The sequence below is a fragment of the Choloepus didactylus genome, chromosome 14, assembly GCF_015220235.1.
Source record: "Choloepus didactylus isolate mChoDid1 chromosome 14, mChoDid1.pri, whole genome shotgun sequence".
Taxonomy (NCBI): domain Eukaryota; kingdom Metazoa; phylum Chordata; class Mammalia; order Pilosa; family Megalonychidae; genus Choloepus; species Choloepus didactylus.
Genome location: NC_051320.1, coordinates 45,071,834 through 45,095,641, shown reverse-complemented (window position 1 = coordinate 45,095,641; position 23,808 = coordinate 45,071,834). Strand labels below are relative to the sequence as shown.

Sequence of the window (23,808 nt, the reverse complement as noted above, 5' to 3'; positions counted from 1 at the left end):
ACATCGCCACTTGGACATCAATAGGAACCTCACATTTACTTTCTCCAAAATGAAGCTTCTGATTTTACTCTTCCACAGACATGTTCCTCTCTGTTTTCTTCACCTCAGTAAATGGTATCAACATCTGCTTCGCTGACCAAGCTCCAGATTTATGTTATCCTGATTCCTCCCTTTCCCTTAAGCCCGTATCTAATTTGTTTCCACGTTTTCTTTCTACCTCTGAAATACACCTTAATATGGTTTACTTTTTTTCTATCTCCAGCACTACCACCTTAGTTAGAAAACTCCTATGAGAGTCTCCTAGTTAGTCTTTTTGCTTTCATTCTTGCCTCCTCCACTCAATTTTCCATAAAGTAGTGTGAGTGATTCTCTTAAACCCATCAATACACATCAATGCTTTGTCACTGCAAAACATGGTAATGGCTTTCCATTGCACTTGGAATAAAACCTAAATTTCTTATGATGATCAACAGCCTTTTCCCTATCTCTCCAATCTCTTCTCATATTGTTCTCTTCCTCACTCACTATATACCAATCATATAGGCCTTCTCTTTGTTCCCTGAAAACATCAAATTCTTCCTAGCCTCAGGACCTCTGCATTTGCTATTTTCTTTGCCTGAAATGCTCTTCCTCCAGTTTGAATAGCTGGCTCCTTTTCAAGCTTCAAATCTTTCCTCCTACAAAAGGCCTTTTCTCACCTCCCTTAATTACTCTGTTACCTTACTTATTTCCTTATAACACTTCCACAATCTGTATCTTGTTTATTTGCTTTCTGTCTGCCTTTCCAACTAGAATGTGAGTCCCAGGAAGTTAGTGTCTTTGATGGTCTTGTTCACTACTCTGTTCCCAGTGCTCACCCCAGTGCCTAGCACATGGTACATGCTCAATAAAAATTCGTCAAGTAAATGAATGAAATTATTCCTCTTATCAGAGGATTTATCAAGTCTTTAGGAATCCTCAATCCTGCTCTAGAAGCACTTACACATTAATAAATATGATGAATAATGAGAGAGAAAAAAAGTGAAAGAAAAACTTGGAGCTATTCACTTAAAATGTAATTTTTCAAGGGATAACTTATTCACAGTATATTAACTATTTCTGCAATTCGAAGGGTTCAGATTAAAACTGTATACTCACTTAAGAAAGATGGTCTTTCATCTGGATTGTGTGCCCATCCACTTTCTATTAGAGAGATCATAAGTGCTCGATGAGGTATATCAAATGGCAAACTTTCTTCATTAGTGTCAGGTCGATGTCCCTGTGACACACTATACATAATCTGTAAAGGATTGGTGACTTCTGTCAAAACAGATATTTTATGTTCATTAGAAATATATTGTGATCCAGAACATTAAATGTATTCCAAACCAACCAAATGAAAATGAGGGAATCTTAACATTTTAGTAATAATTCATTAACTTTCACTTCCTGTAAAAGGAATATGTATCCCAGTTCTTTCCTTATGATTTGCCTGCTTCCTATGGGAGGAGTTTATACCCTCACCTCATTAATTTTGGGTTTGGCCATGTGACTTCCTTTGGCCAATGGAATGTGAGTAAGGCAAAATGAAGCAGAGGTGAGCAGAACCTAGCAGAGCTAAGAAGGGCCACACTAACTAATATAAAATGTGAGTGAGAAATAAATATTTATTTTGTAAGCTACTGAGATTTTGGGGTTGTTTGTTACATAGCAGCTGATCGCTACAATCCTCAAAGAAACAATATTATCAAGGAATTAAAAAGATAGTTTTTTTTTTTTCAGTGTTTACTGATCTTTAAAGTAGTACCAGTTAAATTTTCACAAAAAGTTTTATGGCTGGATTGGATCTTGGAAATAGTTAACTCAAAATTCATTTTGCAAATGAAAAACTGAGGACTGAAGAGATTTAGTAACTTGGTCACACAGCTAATTATTGTCAGAACAAGAATTAGAACTCAGGTTTTTCTGATCCTTAAAACAGTGCACTTTCCAATATACCAAGGATTCTCAAATGATAAATTCATATTTTTATAGCATATTTTTCAAAAGATGAATGATAGGCAGATTTAAAATAAGATTAACTTTAGATGGTTCCAAGTATGGCCAGTTAACATGATGTTATCTACAATAATGAAGTCAAAGCATACTTACCTTCAAAAGGCTGTTTTCTAGATAAGACTTCCCAAGTGATAACTGCATAACTGTTTTAAGATAAAAACATATGCATTGTATATTATAAACTAACTTTGCATAGTAAACTAAAATGGCACTATATTTTAAAGCTGACTATAGAGAAGTCATTTTTTAAACTGACAAGGCACTATATAAAGAATTGCCATATACAACAAAGATAATGAATACACAGATAGTTTCATTTTGAAAGGGAATGAATCCTTATATGATAAATTTGGGAATTACTATAATAAGAGCTTAAAGTTACATTCAAAGATAACTAGTTGGGGATGATTTAAAAGTCACTCTTAAACACCTAGATAAGCTGTGCCCTCCAACTTTATGATTCTATTTTTCAGACAAAATAAACAGCAATAAAAAAGACGTGTCTCATTTACTTTTTTTGTGGTCAAAGTACTGTCTTCTTTAATAATGAAAATATCCTGCCTGCTATTTAAATTTAGTTGCCAGTTATCTGGTTAATATACACAGAATTTATATTTGAGATAAATGATTAAATAAGACAAAGATTTTGCTGAACTCCCTAAATTAACTGTACATTCGACATGTGACACAGAATTGATTAGGTACCAATACATGGTCTTGGAGGGACAGTGAGGATTACAGAGGAAATTCCCACTCAAACCATGAAATAATATTCTCTCATTTTCCCTGACAGGGATACACAATCTAATTAAATATATAATTTTCTGGTGGAGATACTCATTTCAACGCCTCTTCATTTTTATCAAGTTAATTATGTATTAAAGATAGCGAAAAGCTATTTTAAGGGTCCATAAAATGTGTTCACAGTAAATGTAGTACGTATGAGAGCGTATTTGCTATCACATTTAAAGAGATAAGTAAAAATTATACATGAGGTGACTGTCCCCATCCCCTAATCCTATGCATTATAAATTACCATCTTCCTTTTCCCTGGTCAAAAGATTAGTATCAAGAACTATGTTTTATACTATTACTGCATTATGAGACTATAAGTGGTCTGCATCTGAAACGTGAAAACACGATCTTAGCAAATGCACTGAAGTGTTGTATAAAGGATTCACACATCTGCAACCGTAATTACCTTAGGGATTCTTTAAATAGAAACATCTCCTGTATGTTTAAGAGTTTGTTTGTTTCTCTAAAGATGTGTAGGTATCAGAGACTGAAATGTTGAATAGGATGTTGGGAATCACTTCCCCTTCCCAGCAAAGTCACATATGATTAAAAAACCTTTAGTATTATATTATAAATTGACAGAACAATAAGATATACTCTAAAATTTTTCAAGGATGTAAAAGCTGCTTAAAGCAAGGCATCTGTAATTTGAAAAATATTAATCATTGCAGCCTCTAATTTATTTTTACCATGCTTCTCTTAGAAGAATAAAAATCATACTTTAAAACATAGTTTTACAATTCTGGTTGATTAAGCTTTGTTTTCAGATAAGATTAACTCTGAGTGAAAGTTACTTACTGTACCTATATATATCATGCTTGACACTGGCCCTTGATTTTTGTCCAGGTTCATAGTTTTCAGGTGGCATATAAATAATTGTACCTCCTTCTGGTGCAGATTTGCTACTTCGTGATTGTGATAAGGACATCATGCGCCATTTTGATAAACCAAAATCCGCAATCTATAAGGGAAAAGAATTAAAATTTTTTTCTTCTTAAAAAAAATAAGAACTGTTTGAATTTGTTTATATTCACTGTATCATACCAGAAGAAATGTTATGTATTAATATTTCATTTCTATATAACGTATCTATAGACTAAGCCCAATAAACCTAGAAGCAATAATACTGACTTGAAGTTTAATACAATATTACAAATTTTTAAAGGGAGACTAAGTGTTGAAAAACTGAAGAGAAATAGTTTTTGCCTTATATTCTGAATGAACATTTTACTTTTTTGACAAGTAGTTTTATAGTATGTACTTTCCAAAATCATGTATACCTCACAGACTGCTAAATCTAGTTATACTTCATATGACTATCTTTAGGCATTGTTTACAATTCAGGTGTACATGTTCTTATTTCTAATATCCTAAAAATAGTACCATTAAATTTTTAAATAAGCGAAGTCTCAATATAGTTCATTATTATATGGTTTATGCCTAACACTGAACAGATTCATATCTGCTGGTAATAGGATAATTAGCATACAGAGCATATGTATATTAATGAATTATCAGTGATAAACACTATGCATTTTTGATGTATTTCTTTCAGTATTACTGCAGTTGTAAATCTTGTGCAGATATAATGCAATATCTTATAACTATATATTTAAAAGGTTCCATATCTTTACATGGAGACAATGTAAGGATAGAAACAATAGTTAATGGACAAAGGGGTATAGGAAAGCTTTAAAGAGACTTAGTTTAAATAACTTGGACCTTAACACTACATTATTTAGAAATCAACAGAGTGGAATGAGCTCCATTTCAGCACACCATTTCTGGTCCAATTATTTAACGCTTACATATGTACTAATTTTAATAAAGTTAATAAATTTGTTTAGTGTTTAGATGAATTTATGGTAAAAGAAATGATGGTGTCCCACCCCAAAAAAGGAGGATGGAGGACATAAATCTTTCAAACATCATTATAATAAAAAGAGGTATGTCTAAGAAAAAGAATTTAATATCTAAGTTGGAATGATTTTGAAAGGCAGTATATTACCGTGGATAAGAATATGGTTTTGGGATTTATTTTAGGTTTATACTACAATTCTACTGTTTAAATAGCTGTGTGTTCTTACACAGGTTGTTTTATTTCTCTGTGCCTCGATTACCCATCTGTGAAATGGGGATAATGATCTATATCATAGAGTTGCATTGAGAGAACTAAATGAGTTATTTATAAGTAAGAAACTCAGAAAACTATCTGGCACATAAAAGGTATCCATGTCAGTTACTAGTATTAATCTTTTGTATTCAGGAATAAATCTCTAAGGTTGTGTTTATTTATACAGTAGCAACAAGAGCAGTGCAAAGTTTCAGGTCCTTACAGCACTTTTTGGCGGAATTAAGACTCTGAAGACAATATATTCCACCTACTCCTATTTGCCACTGCAAACTGTTCCTCCAACCCATCCTCTCAAAGCAACAGTACTCCAGTCACACATTTTCCAGGATAAGAAGCATTACTATGATATGTGCCACAGTAAAAAAAAATGTTTAAAAAACTAGGGTGTGGTCTCACCTTATACCTGATTCATAACTTGCAAATTTTTAGGCAAATTCTTGGCTTGAATACAGCATTCAAGAAAAAATGTATTCCTGAGCTTGCTTCCTCATGTGCTCCTTTTAATTCATCTAAGATTCACATCTTTATGTTTTCAAACCTGGCCTAGAAACATTCCTAATCAGGATTCCCTCTGTTAGTTGGTTTAGTTTGGATTTCACAATAAACCATCCCTCTGAAGGATGGTTCTTTCCCCTTTCTCTGTTTCAAGCTGTATCATGTAAGATATGATCCATTAAGTTTGCATCTTTAATAGATGAAAGGAAGGTAGGGTTTGGGAGTGAAGAATGGGATAAATTTGATAAATTTGTCATTCAGCGATGCAGACAGAGAATAGGAACTTCCCCATTCTACATGTGAACTTAACATGTATTTCCAAGGAAAGGTTTTCTTTTAAATTAAAAAGATGACAAAATATTATTAGAGAAAATGAAAACACACTCTTCATAAAAATCATACATAATTTCATTACCCTAATAGAACTGCTGTTTTCATTTATATATATTATCCATGTGTATATAACTTTTTATAAAGTTATTGCCACAGAGCTGTGAAGATCCACCTCTAACCATTGTGGTTTCCTCACAAGACTAGAGAATAGCAGAGAATAGCAGATAAGGTACATGCTTTCATGTATTTTCCTTTCAAGGAAATTCTATCACTGGTTCATCTGTATCTAAAGTCCACTGACAGACACCTGATCCACAAAGAAACAATCAAGTTGAATGTTTTCTTAAAACAGAATAATGATGCCTTAGTGCTCAGTCCATGGGCATTTCCTCTTCTCTGCTTACATTCACTCCCTTGGAGATCTCAAGTAATCTCGTGGCCTTGTGTACCACCTTTACGATGACAACTCTCAAATTTGTATATCCAGTCCGTATCTCTCTTCTGTTTTCTGAGTCCTTTATCCAACTGCCTATTTGACATCTATACCTACATTATCTAATATATATTTCAAACTTAACATTTAGAAATCTGAATTCCTGATCTTTCCTTTCAAATCTGCTTTATCCACAGCCTTCTCCATCTTAGTCAATTACAGTTCCATCTTCAGAATTCTCAGCCTAAAAATGTTGGAGTCATCCTTTCTCTCACATCCAAGTCCAATCTTCTAAGAAACCCTTCAAAACATCTGGACTCTGACCACTTCTCACTGCCTTCACTGCTATCTCTAGTCTAAGCCACCCTCATTTCTTGCCAGGATGACTACAGCAGACTGCTAGTCGTCACTATTCTTGCTACCCTACAGTCAATTCTCAGCAGCAGCCAAAATGATCTTTAAAAACTTGAGTCAGCTCATATTCTGCTCAAAAGTGGTAATGAATCCCCATTTCCCTTCAGAGTAAAAGCCAAATTCTTTTCAATGGTATTACAAACTCAGACCCTTATTGTCTTTCTGATCTTTTCTCCATTTACTCTGTTCCAGTACTTTTTCTGTTTCTTGGGTCTTTGGGCTATACTCTCTGCTAGGAAAATTCTTCCTGTAGATATCTGCATAGCTAATTCCCACATCTCCTTCAACTTTCTGTTCAAATATCACCTTTCCAATGGGGCCTACTCTGATTACCTTTTTTTAAAAAATGCAGTTTCACTGAGATATACTTACACACCATATAATCCATCCAAAGTGTACAATCAGTGGCTCACAGTATCATATAGCTGTGCATTCATCACCACAATCAATTTTAGAACATTTTCATTACTCCAAAATAAAGAAAAAAATAAAAATAACAATAAAAAAGAACACCCAAACCATCCTGTATACCTTATCCTCCCCTATTATTTTTATATATTTTTTGCCATTATTTTATTACTCATCTGCCCATACACTGGGTAAAGGGAGTGTCAATCACAAGATTTTCACTAACACATGGTCACAGGATAAAAGCTATGTAGTTATACAATAATCATCGAGAATCAAGTCTACAGGATTACTGTTCAACAGATTCAGGTATTTCCTTCTAGTTATTCTAATATACCAGAAACTAAAAAGGAATGTGTATATAATGCATAAGAATAACCTCCAGATTGACCTCTTGAGTCTATTTGAGATCTCTCAGCCTCTGAAACTTTACTGTGTTTCATTTCTTTTCCTACTTTGGTAAAGACGGCATTCTCAATCCCACAATGCCAGGGTCAGGCTCTGATTCCCTTTTGAACATTACAACCATTCCCCAACAAAAACTACTGAGTCCCCTCCTTACTCTGCTCTAGTTTTTCTTTGTTTCATTTCACTTATTGCCATGAGGATATCTGAGGAAAAGCATTCAAACAAGGACTTCTGTGATATTCTTATGAAAAAAAATGGAGAAATATGGGTTCTGTGATTGCACTTTAGGAGTATTCCAAACAAACTGAATGACTATTCTCCAAAAGCAATGATTAACAAAAATACTGATATTGACTTGGACTGAGGTTCTTAGTGACATGTTCTGCAGCTCTGGGCTGAGCTCTCTATTGGTTACTACTTAATCATGACTTGAAGATACAATAAACTAGCTAATTAAATTTGAGGATGACATAAAGCTGTGAGAGAAAGTAAAAACCCTTGGACTACTACTGAAATAACATTTGAAAAGGCCTTGAGAGACTGAAGTGATCACCCACATCTAACAAGATAATATTAGATGATGTCCAGAAAATATTCTGTAAAGTACATAATAAGAAAATAATGCTTAAGCAACAATACATGTAAAAAGAACTTCTCAGGATGTTTTGAATAGTGTGATATGACTCCTCCCAAAGAGCTGATGAATTATTAAGGAACAATTAGATAACTTATTCAGGATGAGGGAAAGGACACCTCCATTCAATTCTGCATTCATCTGACTTTACCAAGAGTATTTTGCTCAAACAAACAGAGGCATCTAAATAGCACCTGGATTAGAATTCATGAAATGAAGAAATTGAAGAAACTAAGGATGTTTATCAGGGCAAAACTCAGGTGTATGTGAGGGAGGGGGATCACACCTATATTCAAATGTTGAAAGGGCTATCAAGTAGAAGTGGTGCTATCAAGTAGAAGTGGGGTTGGACATATATAGCCATAACGAGTTGAACTAGGACTGCTGGGTGGAAGCCACAGGGAACAAATTTTGATTGATCAAATAAGAAAATGTCACAGCTATTAAAGGATTGAAGTTACAACTTTCCTGTCACTGGATAACTGCCTTGGGAGGCAAGGGATTCTTGTAGTGAGAATTCAATGGATTAGATGATTATTAAGGTACTTCTTAAGTGTATGGTTATATAACTAATGTAATAGTTAGTCCTATTTTTAGAAATAGTGAGGCAGCAGTTTGATGCCTTCCCTCACTCCCATTTTATTCTAGGGAAAGGAAATGTCTTCATTAAAAGTTTATTTCTTCGCTTAACGTTTTCTCACATTTTAAATATTTTTATATTAATTTTTCTATTTTTATTTCAGTTTCTCTGTATTACTTAATTCCTTGAACATTTTTGAAGCTTATCTGTTTATATATACTATTACAGGAAGTATAGCAAAATACATATTTATATAAATAAGGTGAGTTGCATATAGTATTAACTATTCAGCAACTAAATTTTTTATTTGTTGTCATCAATTTGACAGAGGATAACTGAAAACATTACGACATCTGGTGTACATTTAGGCACCCAAATCTAACACATTATATAAAAATTTAGCTCAAAATGGATTATAGACTTAAATGTAAAATGTAAAATCTTTGGGATCTAGCATTTGATGAAGAATTCTTAAACATGACAACAAAAGCATGATCCATAAAAGAAAATACTGATAAATTGGGCTTCATCAAAATAAAAAACTTTTGCTCTGTAACAGACCCTATTAAAAAGGAAAAAAAGGCAAATTACACACTGGAAGAAATATTTATAAATTACATATCTGATAAAGGTCTCACATCTACAATATATTAAAAAAACCTCAAAACTCAAGTCTAAAAAACCAAACAATCCAATTAGAAAATGGACTTAAGCCATGATTTCACTGAAGAGGATAAATGAATGGCAAATAAACATAGGAAAAGATGTTTAACTTTATTAACTATTAGGAAAATGCAAATTAAAACCATGATGATATACCATTATATACTTATTAAAATAGCTAAAATAAAAAATAGCGACACTACCAAATGTTGATGAGGACGAGGAAAGCCTGGCTCTCTCAAAAATTGCTGGTGTAATGTAAAATGGTACAGCAACTCTGGAAAATAGTTTGGCTGATTCTCAAAAAAATAAACATACTCTTACTATATGACCCAGCAATTTAACTCCTGGGCTGAGAAGGAATGAAGACTTATGTTCACATAAAAACCTGTACATGATTGTGCATGGTAGCTTGACTTGTTATAGCCAAAAACTGAAAACAACTGAAATGTCCCTCAGTAGGTCATACAAACTGTGGTACAACTACACCGTGACATACTACTCAGCAATAAAAGGTAGACTATTGATACATACAACTTGGATGGATCTCAAGGGCATTATGCTAAACAAAGCCAATCTCAAAATATTACATACTATATGATTCCATTTACATAATACTCTCAACATGACAAAATTATAGAATTGTTAAACAGATTAGTGGTTGCCAGGGTTCAGGGATGATGGAGAGTAAGGTGGTGGGTGTCACTAAAAGGGACATGGGAGATCCTTGTGGTGATGGAATAGTTTTGTACCTTGATTGCTGTAGTGATGACACAAATATGGTAAAATGTCATAGAATGATATACACATATTGTACCAATGTCAAATTACTAGTATTGAAATTGTACTGTAATTATATAAGATGCATCTTTTGCGGAAACTGGGTGAAGGTAAACAGGACCTCTTTATACAATCTTTGCTACTCCCTGTGAATTTATAATAATTTCAAAATAATAAAAAATTATTAATTTAATTAAGAAACATAATGACTTTGTATTTTGTACCATAATTCTAACTCTATAGTATAGAAATCCACTGTAGCAGGAGAAAGGGATACTGAAGATAAAATTAAGGGATACGGAAAAGGAGAGAGAATAAATTAGCTAGGTAGAAGTAATTAAAATTCTTTTTAAAACTATTAAACACAAGGATTTGGATTCAATTTTTTAAAGTAGCTACCTTAACATGAAATTCATTATCCAATAAGATGTTTTGAGTCTTCAAGTCATGATGAAGTAGAGGAGGATTCATATTGTGCAGATAATTTACACCCAGTGCAATTTCATGCAGAATGCGAAACCTCAATGGCCAAGCAACATCAGGATACTCAATTTTCTTTATATATATGAAAAGAAACAAAATAAAAATTAGTGACAAAATTTCATTACAATTCACATTAATAAAATTAAATATTCCATGAGGAAAAGGAGTACAAACTAAAGCCAAAACATAAGCTCATTTTTACAGCATAGTATTTTTATTACTTAACATTCCTGTATCCTACTTTTCTCATTTTTTTACTGAAAATAATATAAATTTTTATAGCACCAATATTTCCTCTTAGTCTATATTGGTAATGCAGCTACATGGTATTGGGTCTTATTTTTACAAATGACACAGTTTTCAATTATTTTGTATTTATGTAATAGCTAAACACATATACCTAGACTCACATCCACCCTCCCTGTTCTAAATATAGCTTATATCAAGTAACTTGTGTGTATATATACACATATACACACACATATTTTTCTAGTATGTACCAAATCATTCAAAATTTTTATTTCTATCAGCATAAAACCATATTTTAATTTATTATAATAATCACTGCTTCATTCAAAATTATGACCACATTGTATTTATTCACTAAACATTATCTCATACTTCTCCCCCCATTATTTACTCATTTTTTGTCTTTATTTTCTTACTCATACAGTGGATAAAGGGAGTGTCAGTTGTAAGGTTTTCACAATTACACAGTCACACCATAACCGCTATATAGTTATAAAGTCATCTTCAAGAATCAAGGCTACTGGATTACGCTTCAATAGCTTCAGGGATTTCCTTCTAGCTATTCTAATACACTAAAAACTATAAAGGGATCTCTATTTGAAGTCTCTCAGCCACTGAAACTTTAGTTTGTTTCATTTCTTTCCTCTCTTTTGGTACAAGGTGGCTTTCTCAATCCCACAATGCCAGGGCCAGGCTCATCCCTGGGAGTCATATCCCACAGTGCCAGGGAGACTTATGCCCCTGGGAGTCATGTTCCATGTAGGGCGAGGGCAGTAGGCCACATACGAAAAACAAGGGAGGTTCTCTGGGGGTGATTCTTAGGCATAATTATAAGTAGGCATAGCTTCTCCTTTGCAGGAATATGTTTCATAAGGGCAAGGGCTTGGACTATTAAATTGGTAGTCCCCCGTGCTTGTGAGAATATCAAGAATTCCCCAGGTGGGGAAGTTCAGTATTTCTACATTTTCCCCCAGTCCCTCAAGGGGGCTTTGCAAATACTTTTTTATTCTCTGCCCACATTACTCTGGGATGTATTGGGGCATCACACTAACTTGTACAAACCAACAAGATCTCACTCCTTATTCAAAGTTCCATGTAATTATGGTGTTCGAATAAACTGACCACATGTGTTAAACTGGATAGTGTGCTACAGAAAATATAAATTTTGCACCAAATAAACATCTCTTCCTTTGGTCTCACACAGATGTTGAAGTTTTAAAACACAGTCAATATTGTCCTTTACCCTTTAGTCTGCTTTGCATTAGTCCTAACCAGATCAGCTTCATTCATATTTCTAATTGAAGTCTCATTTCTTTTTCAGCTTTTTAAACAATTGCTGTATGGGGGTAATGCTGACTTTCATAGCTGCAGAATACTAGTTCTAAGTCTCAGGCATCACACAGGTAACCAGAGTTCTAGGGAATGACCAGGTTATACACAAAGAGCTCAGCATCTCAGAATTTAGAAATAACCCTTACAACTCAGGAATAGATGTGACTGCTATAAGAGCTTACAATCTAGGAACCTTTACAATAAGCCTTCCCCTGATAACCTATGCTCTCAAATTCTAGTCTCAGAGTTTGCACATTATATTTACTTCTTATTCGTGAGGCATTATAATATTTGTCTTTTTGTTTCTGGCTTATTTCACTCAAAATAGTTCTCAAGGTTCATTCACCTAGTTGCATGCCTCATAACTTCATTCCTTTTTGCAGCTGCTCAATATTCCATTATATGTATACACCACAGTTCACCATTGTGTTCATCAGTCGATGTACCCTTAGGCCACCTCCATCCATTGCAAATCGTGAATACTGCCACCACAAACACCAGTGTGCAAGTGTCCACTCGTGTTCCTGCTTTCAGTTCTTCCAAGTATATACCTAACAGGGTTGCAGAATCATATGGCAGCCTTATATTTAGTCTCCTGTGGAACCACCACACTGCCCTTCAGATGGGCTGCAACATTCTACTTTCCTACCAACAGTGAACAGGTACATCCCTTTCTCCACATCTTCTTCAGCACTTGTATCTTTCTGTTTATTTTTTTAACAGTTTTATTCACACACCATACAATCCATCCTAAGTAAACAACCAATGGTTCCTGGTATAATCATATAGCTATGCACTCACCACCACAATCTATATGAGGATATTTCCATTTCTTCCGCAAAGAAAGAAGAGGGAATAAGTGAAGAAAAAATAAAAAAGAAAAGAAAAAGGAGAAACAACACCAAGAATCCCATAACCCTCCTTTATATTCCCCTTACTGACATTTAGCTTTTGTATACTGCCCTTATACATTTCATGAAAGTATGCTACAGTGTTACTGTTAACTATAGACTCTAATTTGCATCGATTGGATTTTTCCATATACCATCCCATTTTCAAGACCTTGCAATGTTGACCTTCATTTGTTCTCCTTCATGTAAAACCATTCTTATATTTGCACATTTAATCACCATCACTGTCCACTCTAGGGTTTGCTAAATTATACAATCCCAGTTCTCATCCTCTATCTTTCTTTCTGGTGTCATGTATGTCCCTAGCCTTCCTCTTTCAACCATACTCACACTCAGCTTTGTTCTGTGTACTTACAATATTGTGGTACCATCAGGTAGTACTGTGCTATCCATTTCTGGATCTTTACAATCAATCCTGTTGAACATTCTGTACTCCTTCAGCATCAAATGCCCAATCTCTATCCTCTATCTCCTGATAATCTGTGTTCTCAACTTTACCTCTCAATGTTTGCTCACTAATGTACATATTAGTCCCTCTCTTTTTCCCTCCCTCCCTCTCTGTCCCTCTGTCCCTCTCTCCCTCTCTCCCCCCTTACTGATAGTCTTCATTTCTACACTCTTCTTCAAACCTCTCTCTACTGTCATTTCCTATCTGCCTGTAGTGCTCCCTTTAGTATTTCTTGTAGAGCAGGTCTTTGTTCACAAATATCAGTTTCTGTTTGCCTGAAAATATTTTCAACTCTCCCTCATTTCTGAAGGACAGTTTGCCCAAAATAGAATTCTTGGTTGGCAGTTTTTCTCTTTCAGTATCTTAAATATATCATACCACTGCCTTCTCACCTCCATGGTTTCTGCTGAGCAATCTGCACATAGTCTTATTGAGCTTCCCTTTATGTGATGGATTGCTTTCTCTTGCTGCTTTCAGAATTCTCTCTTTGTCTTTGACATTTGACAGTCAGATTAGTAGTAGGTCTATTCGGATCTATTCTGTTTGGGGTATGCTGTACTTCTTGCATCTGCAATTTTATGTCTTTCATAAGAGATGGGAAATTTTCAGTGATTATTTCCTCCATTATTCTTTCTGCCCCTTTTCCCTTCTCTTCTTCTGGGACACCCATGACACATACATTCATGCACTTCATGTTCTCATTCAATTCCCTGAGACCCTGCTTATATTTTTCCATTCTTTTCCCTATCTGTTCTTTTTTGTGTAGGATTTCAAAAGTCCTGTCCTCTAGTTCATATTCATTTCTTCTGCCTCTTCAAAATTGCTGTTGTAAGTCTCCATTGTGTTTTTCAACCCTTCTATTGTGCCTTTCATTCCCATAAGTTCTGCCATTTGTTTTTTCAAACTTCCAAGCTTTTTCCTTGTGTTTGCCCAATGTCTTTATATCATTCATCTCTTTTGCCATCTCCTCCCTCAACTCATTGAATGATTTTTTTATTGATTTAGCATGTTTGTTTGAACATTTTAAATTAGTTGTTTCAACTCCTGTATCTCATTTGAAGCAAAAGTTTGTTCCTTTGACTGGGCCATATCTTCATTTTACCTAGAGTGACTTTTAATTTTTTGTTGGTGTCTAGGCATCTAGTTTCCTTGATTAGTTTATTCTAGAGATTGTTTTCCCTCTTTTATTAGGGTTTTCTTGTTGGTTGGTTTTGTTCTCTGTCTGTTCTTTGGCATTCAGTTCTACTTATTCTAGACCTCTGACACAGCTTCTGTTTAACTGATCAGAATTTTTTAGCTCTTGTTATTCTGGTTCTTGCCCGGCCTATATGGAACCCTTTTGTTTTTTTTCCTGAGGAGGGTCTACCCAGATATGACTGACCCCAATCAGATTTTCCCAGAACAGACAGGCTCAAGACTTAGAAGGAGGGTGTAATCAGTGTTGTTTCCCTGAGGATGAGACCCAGCAGGTTGTCAGACTTACCTATGAGGCCTCTAGACTCTGCTTTTCCTATGCTGCTCAGCAGGTGGCACTTGTCAGCCCGCAGCTCCCCACAGGGGTAAAGAGGTACAGTGCCTTTAATTCTCACTCAGACCATGTCCCTGCCAGTGGAAGTAGAAGGGAATCTTAAGCTGTTCCTGTTCCCACCCCCAGCCCCTGGGGTCTGAATTCTCTGAAGGAGGGCTGCCACTTGAGCTATACCCTACCCACCCCCCTTTTCTTGGGGAAGATATGCCCTTTAGGGAATTATCTCCTTCACTTGACTCCTTATTTTGTCTCTCAGACCTACCTTAACTCCACTCTTGCCTGGGTCAACACTGACAATTGAAAATGCTTGAGGCCTTCTCTAATGAGCTACTTAGAATAATTTAAAGAAAAGAAGAAAAGAAAAAAAGAAAAAAAAAAATCCCATTTTCAGAGCCAGTACCCGGCTCTGTATGCCTGTTTTCTTCGGGCACAGCCCTTTTCCAGTATTCTAAATTCAGCTGACTCCAAAAGCTTCTGTTTTTATTTATTTATTTGTTTGTTTATTTATTTATTTTCCCATTAGCCTGCCTCTTTTCTGCCAAGACAGACCACAGGGTTCCTTTCCTGCTTGCTCCAGTTTTATCTGTGCTCATAGCTTGTATTCAGTTGTCCAGATTTGTTAATTAAAACCACAACTGGAACTTTGGTTGAGCTACCTTCCTTTGCTCCTAATAGAGACTGCTTCTTTTTCCCAAAGGGGAGTGTTCCAATTCAGCCTGCTGTGTCAGTGGGGGAGAAGCACAAGGCTCTGCAGTTTGGGGAGCTTTACTTACAGTTCTATCCTGTTATCTTGGCCCTTCAATCCATTCCAGACTGGTGTATGATGTGTGTCTGGTCACAGATGTCCCCCAAAGAGTAGTTCCAGGCAGTTTCTAGCTACTTACTAGCTGTTCTAGAATACTAACTAAGTTCCACACCTCCCTATGCCGCCACATTGCCTCACCCTCCTCTATCTCATACTTTTAATCATACAAGTAATTTGTCTGCCTTCCACCTTGAAAATTAACCTTTTAAAGTATTGTTTTGCTAAGGAGACAGGGATCATCTTTGTTTCTAAGCTTATATACAGACACATTTTAAACATAATATTTTATATTTCCTGGTACTTCCAAGTGATATCCATCTGAGCTTCCTTAAAATAAATGTTTCCTGAACATAAAAAGTTAACACAGCTTCCCAGAAAAATGAACATACTCCGAAGAAAACAGACAATGTGAGAAGTCTGACAATGAATAATCAGGCACCATGCCACTGGGTACGTTTTTCTAAAAGGTATGAAAAAGTATGGTTTTACTGAAAGCTGAAGACTGTTCTTGAGAATTTTTTTCTGTAAATGGGTCAGCTTCAAGTTCCATTATGGCAGGGGAAGTGGTTCAAAATGCCAAAGATCATTCACATGACATTTCATTTTTTTTTTTAACAATCATCTATGGGGTGGGGGGCAGGGACTTCCCACCTTAAATGATACAATTCTAGGAAAACAAAAGGAACATAAAATACTGATGTTGAACATTATTCCTCTGGCATACACAGAGCTCTATCCCCTTAAGAAACTGAATCATTTAACCTATAAAAAAGGCAACCTTTGCTGCAAACTATGCAGTTTAAGGAGTAACCAGCTGTCTCATCAGTATAGTGTTAGTCAGAGGCTGTTGATCACAGAAAGAAGGTAGAGGAGACCACACACAGTACTTTATGATTCTTATCAGGAGTCAGCAATACTCCCAAGTGGGATGTCAGAGCACTCAGTGGGGTGTGGGAAAGAACATTAGAATTTCCACTTGTATTTTTTTTTTTTAAATGAGTGCTTTATTAAAATAGAGACTGACAGTAGTTGCTTAACTCTGTCCTTGTTTCAGATGGTAACATGTGATAAACAGAATGCAAGATATGCTGAAACAAAGAGGAAGCTACTCCATGAGTGGCCGACAAAGGTTCCCACTTTCTCTCCTTCACCTGCATAGTACTGTGATATATTATAATTTGGGAGTGTCTAGTAACTGGAGTTTACAGATTATGTTACTCAGTTTTAGTTAACCAACCCTCACAAAATGGAATGGCTTAAAAAGATTTCTTGCGAGAAAATGGAGATTGGAAATAATAACAACAACAATGTAAGCTCAAGCAAACAGTAAGAAATGAATACACATATTTTGTGGATAAGGAACTCCAAAATGATTTACTGATGAAACGTATAATCAAAACCAGAGTAACTAGTAATCTGAGAAAAAAGGTAAATGTTAATAATGGCTATTATTGGAAAAGCCAATGTTTCTGGTACTCACAGATGGACTGACTCATTTGGCCTGTTAATTCAGAATTTTATGAACTGGTAGTATAAACATTTAATTTAATCCTAGATAGTCTTTAATAGAAATTAAATCTGGCTCAACTAATAGTAGATTGTATACTATGCTGATTTTATTATTTCTCTCTTTTCTTCTCCTGAATGTATACACATGTGGATGCTGGAATTCAGTGTAAACCTTAGGAACCTAAGCAAAATAATCTAGGTCCTTACAATACAGGGCCTGACTCCACAATATTTTCAACAACACAAAAGCCATAAAAGGTGAAACTTGACTACTGCAATTACTTTTCATTATTCTTGTTTCGGTTCATCCGTATATCCCCAAATAATCAGATCCAGTGTAAAACCAAAGGAATATATAACTTGAATAACAGAAATGGAAATTAGAGTCACTGAAAATGTGGAATACTTACCCTATGTAGGAGTTCATTTAATGATCCATTTGGCATGTATTCAGTAACTATTCCCAAAAATTCAGGCTCAATGCAAATTCCCAAAATTGGAAGAATGTAACTAAATCTAGCTTTGTGTAAAATTTCAGCTTCTCTCAAGACATCATTTCTTTCACTATGGAAAGAAAAGCATAACTATTTTAATTAGTGAAAAATACACAATCATCATGCTCATAAGATTATAAGTCCTTTTTTAAATTAATCACCCATGCAACCTCATGTAAATTACACAACTTCTCTGTGGCTTAGTTTCATCATATTTAAAATAGGGATAATACTTACCCTATATATACCACAGGTCTGCCTAGAGAATAGGTAATGGTGCTGTACACAGGTTATTATTAATGCACTTTTCCTAGGAATGGGAAAGAGCATAATGCTAGAATAAATTTATAAAGTCTACCTATGTTGGAATTATTGGTTCTTGAAGTAATTGAACTGTTAGGTTTATATTATATTAAAATGATGGGATTTGATTAGAATATCATATGAATTTTTAATGATGCATATAATGTAAAATTTTTCCATATCCTGAACAATAAAAAATTTAAATATAGATTTTGATGACCAGATTATAACAGCTACAGAAGGGTCAATAATGCTTAGAAATTATACACTGGAACTCAGGAAAACAATGAAAACAGATAAATGCTTATAACAGATCTCTGGGTCTGTTATAACAGATCTCTGGATCTCAGGTTCATTTGCTTATTCATACATAAAACAAATATTAAACTCTCAATATGAATAAAGAACTATTCTTGGTATAAGATAAAAAGACATAGTTTCTGCCCTCAAATTGCCCAGGAATCTTTTAAGAAAAATAAGATAAAGACTTAATATAAGTACTATATAAGTAATATAAGGCAGATTATAAGTGCCACTAAAAAAAAAAATAGAGCATTGGATGAGTAGAAATTCAACCACTGGTGAGACAGCATCCAAGACAGATGAGGCCTCCACCAACAGGGGGATCTTGCCTTTCTTTTTTCATCTATGTATCCCCAGGACCTGGGACAGTACCTGGCACACAGATGATATTCAAGATATATATCACATTCAAGGAAGTTAAAGTAAAGGCTATGTTTGGGAAACGGTGAACTGTTTAATATGGGTCAGAATATATATAACCGAGTATGCAAAAGGAATGAAGACAAATATGATAAGTGAGGGCTATATCTCACAGCCTTAAAACTGGGCTAGAGTGTTTGCAGTTTATTTGTTAGTTACCGAGTTGTGATTGAAAGTTTTTGAGCAGGGGAGCAACATCAGTCGAACAAACTTTTAGGATGCTTAACTCTGCAGCAGGATGTAGCATCAGCAGAAAGAGGTAGGGTATGAAATTAAGATATTTGTAGATTTTAATACCAGTCAAAATGTGAAGCAATGAAAGCCTAAAATTATAAAGGTAGCAGTGGAAATGGAAACAAAAACACTAGCTGAACAGAATGCCCAGGCCATGGTAATGAAAGGAAATGGAAGACGTCATCAGTTTTTACCCTGAATGACTAGTGATGGTGGCAGCAATGACAGAAATAGAAATGTTTTAAGGAAAAGCCTATTAGGTAAGTGATGATGATTACTTAGCTCTAAAACCACCCAACCTCTGGATGAATGGCTGTTGAAATAATAGCAACAGACATTCCAGACCAGACAATGAAGCCTGCTTTAAAAACAATCAAATGCAAACAAAACAAAAAATCTGGGTCATTTAGTTTTTGAATAAATTATATATATATATATATATATATATATATATATATCAAGATTTATAAGAGAACATACAGTGAAAACCTTCTCTCCTTTTCCTGTCCTTCAGCCACTGAAACTTCAACTGAGGCAACCAATTACATCAGTTTTATGAGACCTGTTTTAATCAAATTTATGGTCCCTAAATTGAAATAGTTCTTTACTTGTATCAAGAGATGTGGGCCAACCACCTATTTTTTGTGTAACTCCTTTTCAGGGAGATACACAGAATGAACTAGAAGATTCCTGGATACTGAGAAAGAACAATGTACAGGGCATGCTGCTAAAGTCTCAGTAAGACTTAACATACTTTTTCATCCTCCCATTGAGAATAAGATCTATTCTCCCACCTTCTATAACTCTATTATGTCAGACACTTTTTATGTACTGTCATCTTCAAAACAACCCTTTAAAGTCTTCCAAACAACTCCTTAAAGTTGGTTTCATTATTCTCACTTTCTGTATGAGGGCACTGAGGCTAAGATAAATTAATAATTTTCAAATGGTCACAAAAATAGTTACGTAGAAGGGTTAGAGTCAGACATGAATTTCAATCATGGGACTCCAAAGTCTGTTCTTCCTATTGTTTTTTTTCTATGCTACAGCTTGATTCTAGAAGAAAGAACATTCTTGAAGTCAGATTTTGGGAAGACTGAGTGAGCAAAAAGAGAAAGCCAAAAGATTTTAAAAGTAGGTTTAATCTACTTTTGATGTTAGAAATGAATATGAACTTAAAATATAGCTTCTAAAGACATATCATCAAAATTAATCAACTGAAAATTTCAGTCAAAAAATGGTCATGGTGTCTATAGGGTATTTTAACAACCAATCACTCATCTACTCATAGACGGTGGGGAGATTCTTGGGGAAGGTCTTCTCATTGGTAGAAAGCAGGTTATGAAGAATGACTCCCCAATCACTAAAATAAGAACATGTAACATGAACATAAATCTTTTTATTTTCAGTTGATATCAAAGAATAATACAAACATTATCCATGCCAGAGCCCAAGTACATATATTTATTAGTCCCATTTTATAAGTGAGGAAAGGGACACCTTGTGAGTCAACTGCATAGCTCAGCCCTAAACTCAGGTTACATAAATAATGCCAATGTTAAGATTTTATAAGTAACAAATGGGAGAAAAGAAGGAGACGTGGTAACGTCAGAGGAGCTAAAAGTGTATTTCTCTTGTCTTTGAGGCTTCTTTGAAGACAGAATTAATTTCCTACCCAATTTAAGTGAAGACCTTTTGAGACTATGAACACTGTGTAATGCGTATGGAAGGGGGAACGTTTTCTTTCCCCCTTCACTACGCCTCCAAATGGCACAAAGCGTTAGATAAATTAAAATCTTGAAGAAGCAGCATTCAAACTGGGAGAAGGTACTAACCATGCTTTAAAATATCTAATGGTCTCTCAGAATGCTAAATTTCTGTATAGAATTTGCACAGTTGGTTCTAAAATATATCCACCCTCTCTGACACCAACCCCACCCTTCAAAGTTGACTACATACACACACTGGCTCAGCACTTGCTCCACAGAATTCGAGGCCCAGGGTAAACAAACACCACCCTGTGCATCACTGAACAGGATTATGGCATACAAAAGTGGGACAATCTCCAGAATGTCCCAAATCTGTGAGATCTAGCCCACCCAAGCCTGATAGTGAGAGACAGTAAGAAAAGCCACAGGCAGGTGAAAGTCCAGTAAAAACTGGCAGGGCTGAAAGCTGAGGACTTTATCTGATATTGGATACTAACCCTTCTATCCAATCAGGCACCCTGGTACGAGGTATTTTGACATTAGGTACAGGTCAGAAGAGAGTGTTGCTCTCAGGAGTGTTAACTCAGTGACAACCGAGTGCAGGGCGTAGTTAAATCCCTATTGGAAGGGCAGAACACAAGACTAGTGACTGGACCCAGTGACTAATACATTTAGTCACAGATCTGCAGTACGATTGCATCTTCCCTGGTAGAAGAAACTAATGGCTAGCCTTCCCGTGAAACCTACACATTGCACTCAAATTTTTCCAGGATGCGAGAGGCATTCTCTTTGGCCATTTAACAGTCTTCTGATTCAGTTTACTGTTGATGCAAGAATAGTATACATTTCCTCTGGGTGCGGTCTTCCACATGAGAGTCAGAGGAGAAACTAACTATTGAGTCTGATATTTAAACTTTCACGACCACAAACAAAACATAAACGACAAAAAAAGCTCAGAACCCTAAAACATCCCAGACTCTACAGCAGCGCTGTCCAATAGAAATATAATGCGAGCCACATATGTCTAGCGGTAGTATTGTAAAAAATAAAAGGAAACAGGTAATATAACTTTTGATAATACCTTTTATTCAACCAAATATATAAAATTATCATTCAATACGTAACCATATAAAATACTAATGAGATACATGAAATTCTTTTTTTCATAGTCTTCAAAATCCGGTGTATATTCTACACTTCCAGCATATTTCAATTAGGACCGCCGTATTTCAAGTGCCCAGTAGTTGCCTGTGGCTAATTGCTCCCTATTGGAGGACCGCGCAGCTCTGGAGTCCGCTTTAAAACACACACACACAGACAGAAAAACAAAGCAAACAAAAACCACGCCCACTCTAAAAACATACACCAATTTCAATAAATACGGCATTCAGAGTTGGGCTGCTGTTGCTGGGTTTTAGTAAACGGAGAAAAAAAGCCTAGGAGACTAAAAGAGGAGGAAAGGAGGGCAGAAGAGAAAGGGCAGTGGCTACAAGAGAGGAGCGGAGGAATCCAACCGCGGCCTCCCCAGAGAAGCGCGTTCTCCCCACCACGCCAGCCCCGAACCTTGAAGAACAACCTAGAGTTAACGAGGGGAGGGGCCGCCCCCAGGGGTCACTGCCGTTTGGGCTCCGGAATCCGCTTGCCCCGGGCAGGTGTCTGCGGATGAGGGGGGTGCAGCGGCCTTCGATGCCCTAACCTGTCGAGCAGCGGAGTGTGGATGTGCAGGTGCTTCACGGCTACCTGAATGCGCCAGTCCGAGTGGCGTGCCGACGACACAGTGCCCGAGGCGCCGCGGCTCAGGTAGTGCAGGTCGCCGAGACTTTTGGTAGGGATGGTTGGGCAGGGGCGCCTGCAGATGGCCTCCCCGTTCATGGTGGCGGGCGGCGCGGGGCGCTCCGGCCAGGCTGGTTCCGGGTCTGCCCGCGTGGCTGGCCCCGCGGTTCCTGCAGCTCCTGTGCCCGCGCTCGGCGCCAGAACGGCGCCCCTGCCTGAGCGGGGCCGGCGAGGTCCTTCCTCCTGCGAATACTATGTCGCAAGCTGCCCATTTTCCCCGGCGGCCCACACTGGCCGCCGCCGGGCCCTGCGCTGCCGGCTGCTTTGCCTGAGCCGGAGCGGACCGTCTTTACCTCGACTGGGGTCAGTCAGCTCAGCGGCGCGGCTGCCTTAAGGAGGAGAGCTCCTCTCTCAGACAGGTCCTCCTAGGCGCCGCCACGCCACCGGTGACCCGGCTACCGAGCTCCTCCACCCAAAACTTCTCAGTCGACGTCAGTGGCGGACACTGCGGGCCGTGAGAGAGGCAGCGCTCCTGTGCAAGCTCCCTTCCCAGTCTGAGGCCCGGGCGCTCTGGCTCCTCCCACCCACGTCGCGCAGCTCGGCCGACGCTAGGGCTGGGCCAGGTGAGCGAAGGGGACGGGGAGGGAACCCAGGGCGTTTCCTTATGTCTGCCCCACCCTCCCCCCCCCGTCCCGCCCCCGCCCCGGGTTTGGAAAAGTTTTCCTTTTGGGGGAAGTCCCTTTCAGCGGGCCCGCTGGCTGATGTCCGATTGGTCAGCGTGCCTTCTCTCCCAGGCGGATTCTCTTCTGGCCCAAACCCGGGAGGTGGAGGTGGCGGTAGGATTGGTGGAGATGCCGGCTCGCGACTCTGCGCCTGCGCGGAAAGCGCCTCGAAAAGCGCTTCAGGACGCTTGGTGGGTTCCCAAGGGCTTCACGCAAAATTAGCCCGGTATGTTATTACGGGCAAATTCATCTTCCAAACTGTACGCCGGTCTTCCCTTAATTCTAGTCGCTTGAGGAGTGAGGGGTAGGTGATAAACCCTGTTAGAGTGCTTGCACGCTCAACGTGTTCAGCTCTAGTTACATTCTCCTCTACTAGTATCTGCTTTCTTCTTCTCCTCCCGTATTTCCATAGTTATATAGAGAGATTTTGAAAATGACCTTGAAAGAGTCCATCCCCTCTGACTCTAGGTA

The 23,808-nt window shown here is 37.1% G+C and overlaps 1 protein-coding gene and 1 long non-coding RNA gene across 3 annotated transcripts in view; one reads left to right on the top strand and one right to left on the bottom strand.

Moving 5' to 3' along the window:
• RIPK2 (receptor interacting serine/threonine kinase 2) overlaps nt 1-23,276 on the bottom strand; it is a 39,862-nt gene extending 16,586 nt beyond the window's left edge. Inside the window, exons 1-6 of one of the 2 annotated variants that reach the window (XM_037803174.1) lie at nt 22,539-23,276; nt 17,790-17,943; nt 10,514-10,669; nt 3,636-3,793; nt 2,131-2,180; nt 1,138-1,299 (exon numbers count right to left, since the gene is read on the bottom strand). In XM_037803174.1, coding sequence (XP_037659102.1) covers nt 1,138-1,299; nt 2,131-2,180; nt 3,636-3,793; nt 10,514-10,669; nt 17,790-17,943; nt 22,539-22,714 — 856 coding nt within the window. In that variant the 5' untranslated portion in view covers nt 22,715-23,276. The remainder of the gene's footprint in view (nt 1-1,137; nt 1,300-2,130; nt 2,181-3,635; nt 3,794-10,513; nt 10,670-17,789; nt 17,944-22,538) is intronic. The other variant, XM_037803175.1, reaches the window with a different exon arrangement.
• LOC119509246 overlaps nt 22,197-23,808 on the top strand; it is a 335,151-nt gene continuing 333,539 nt past the window's right edge. The window contains exon 1 of the long non-coding RNA XR_005211657.1: nt 22,197-22,642. This is a non-coding gene — a long non-coding RNA (uncharacterized LOC119509246). The remainder of the gene's footprint in view (nt 22,643-23,808) is intronic.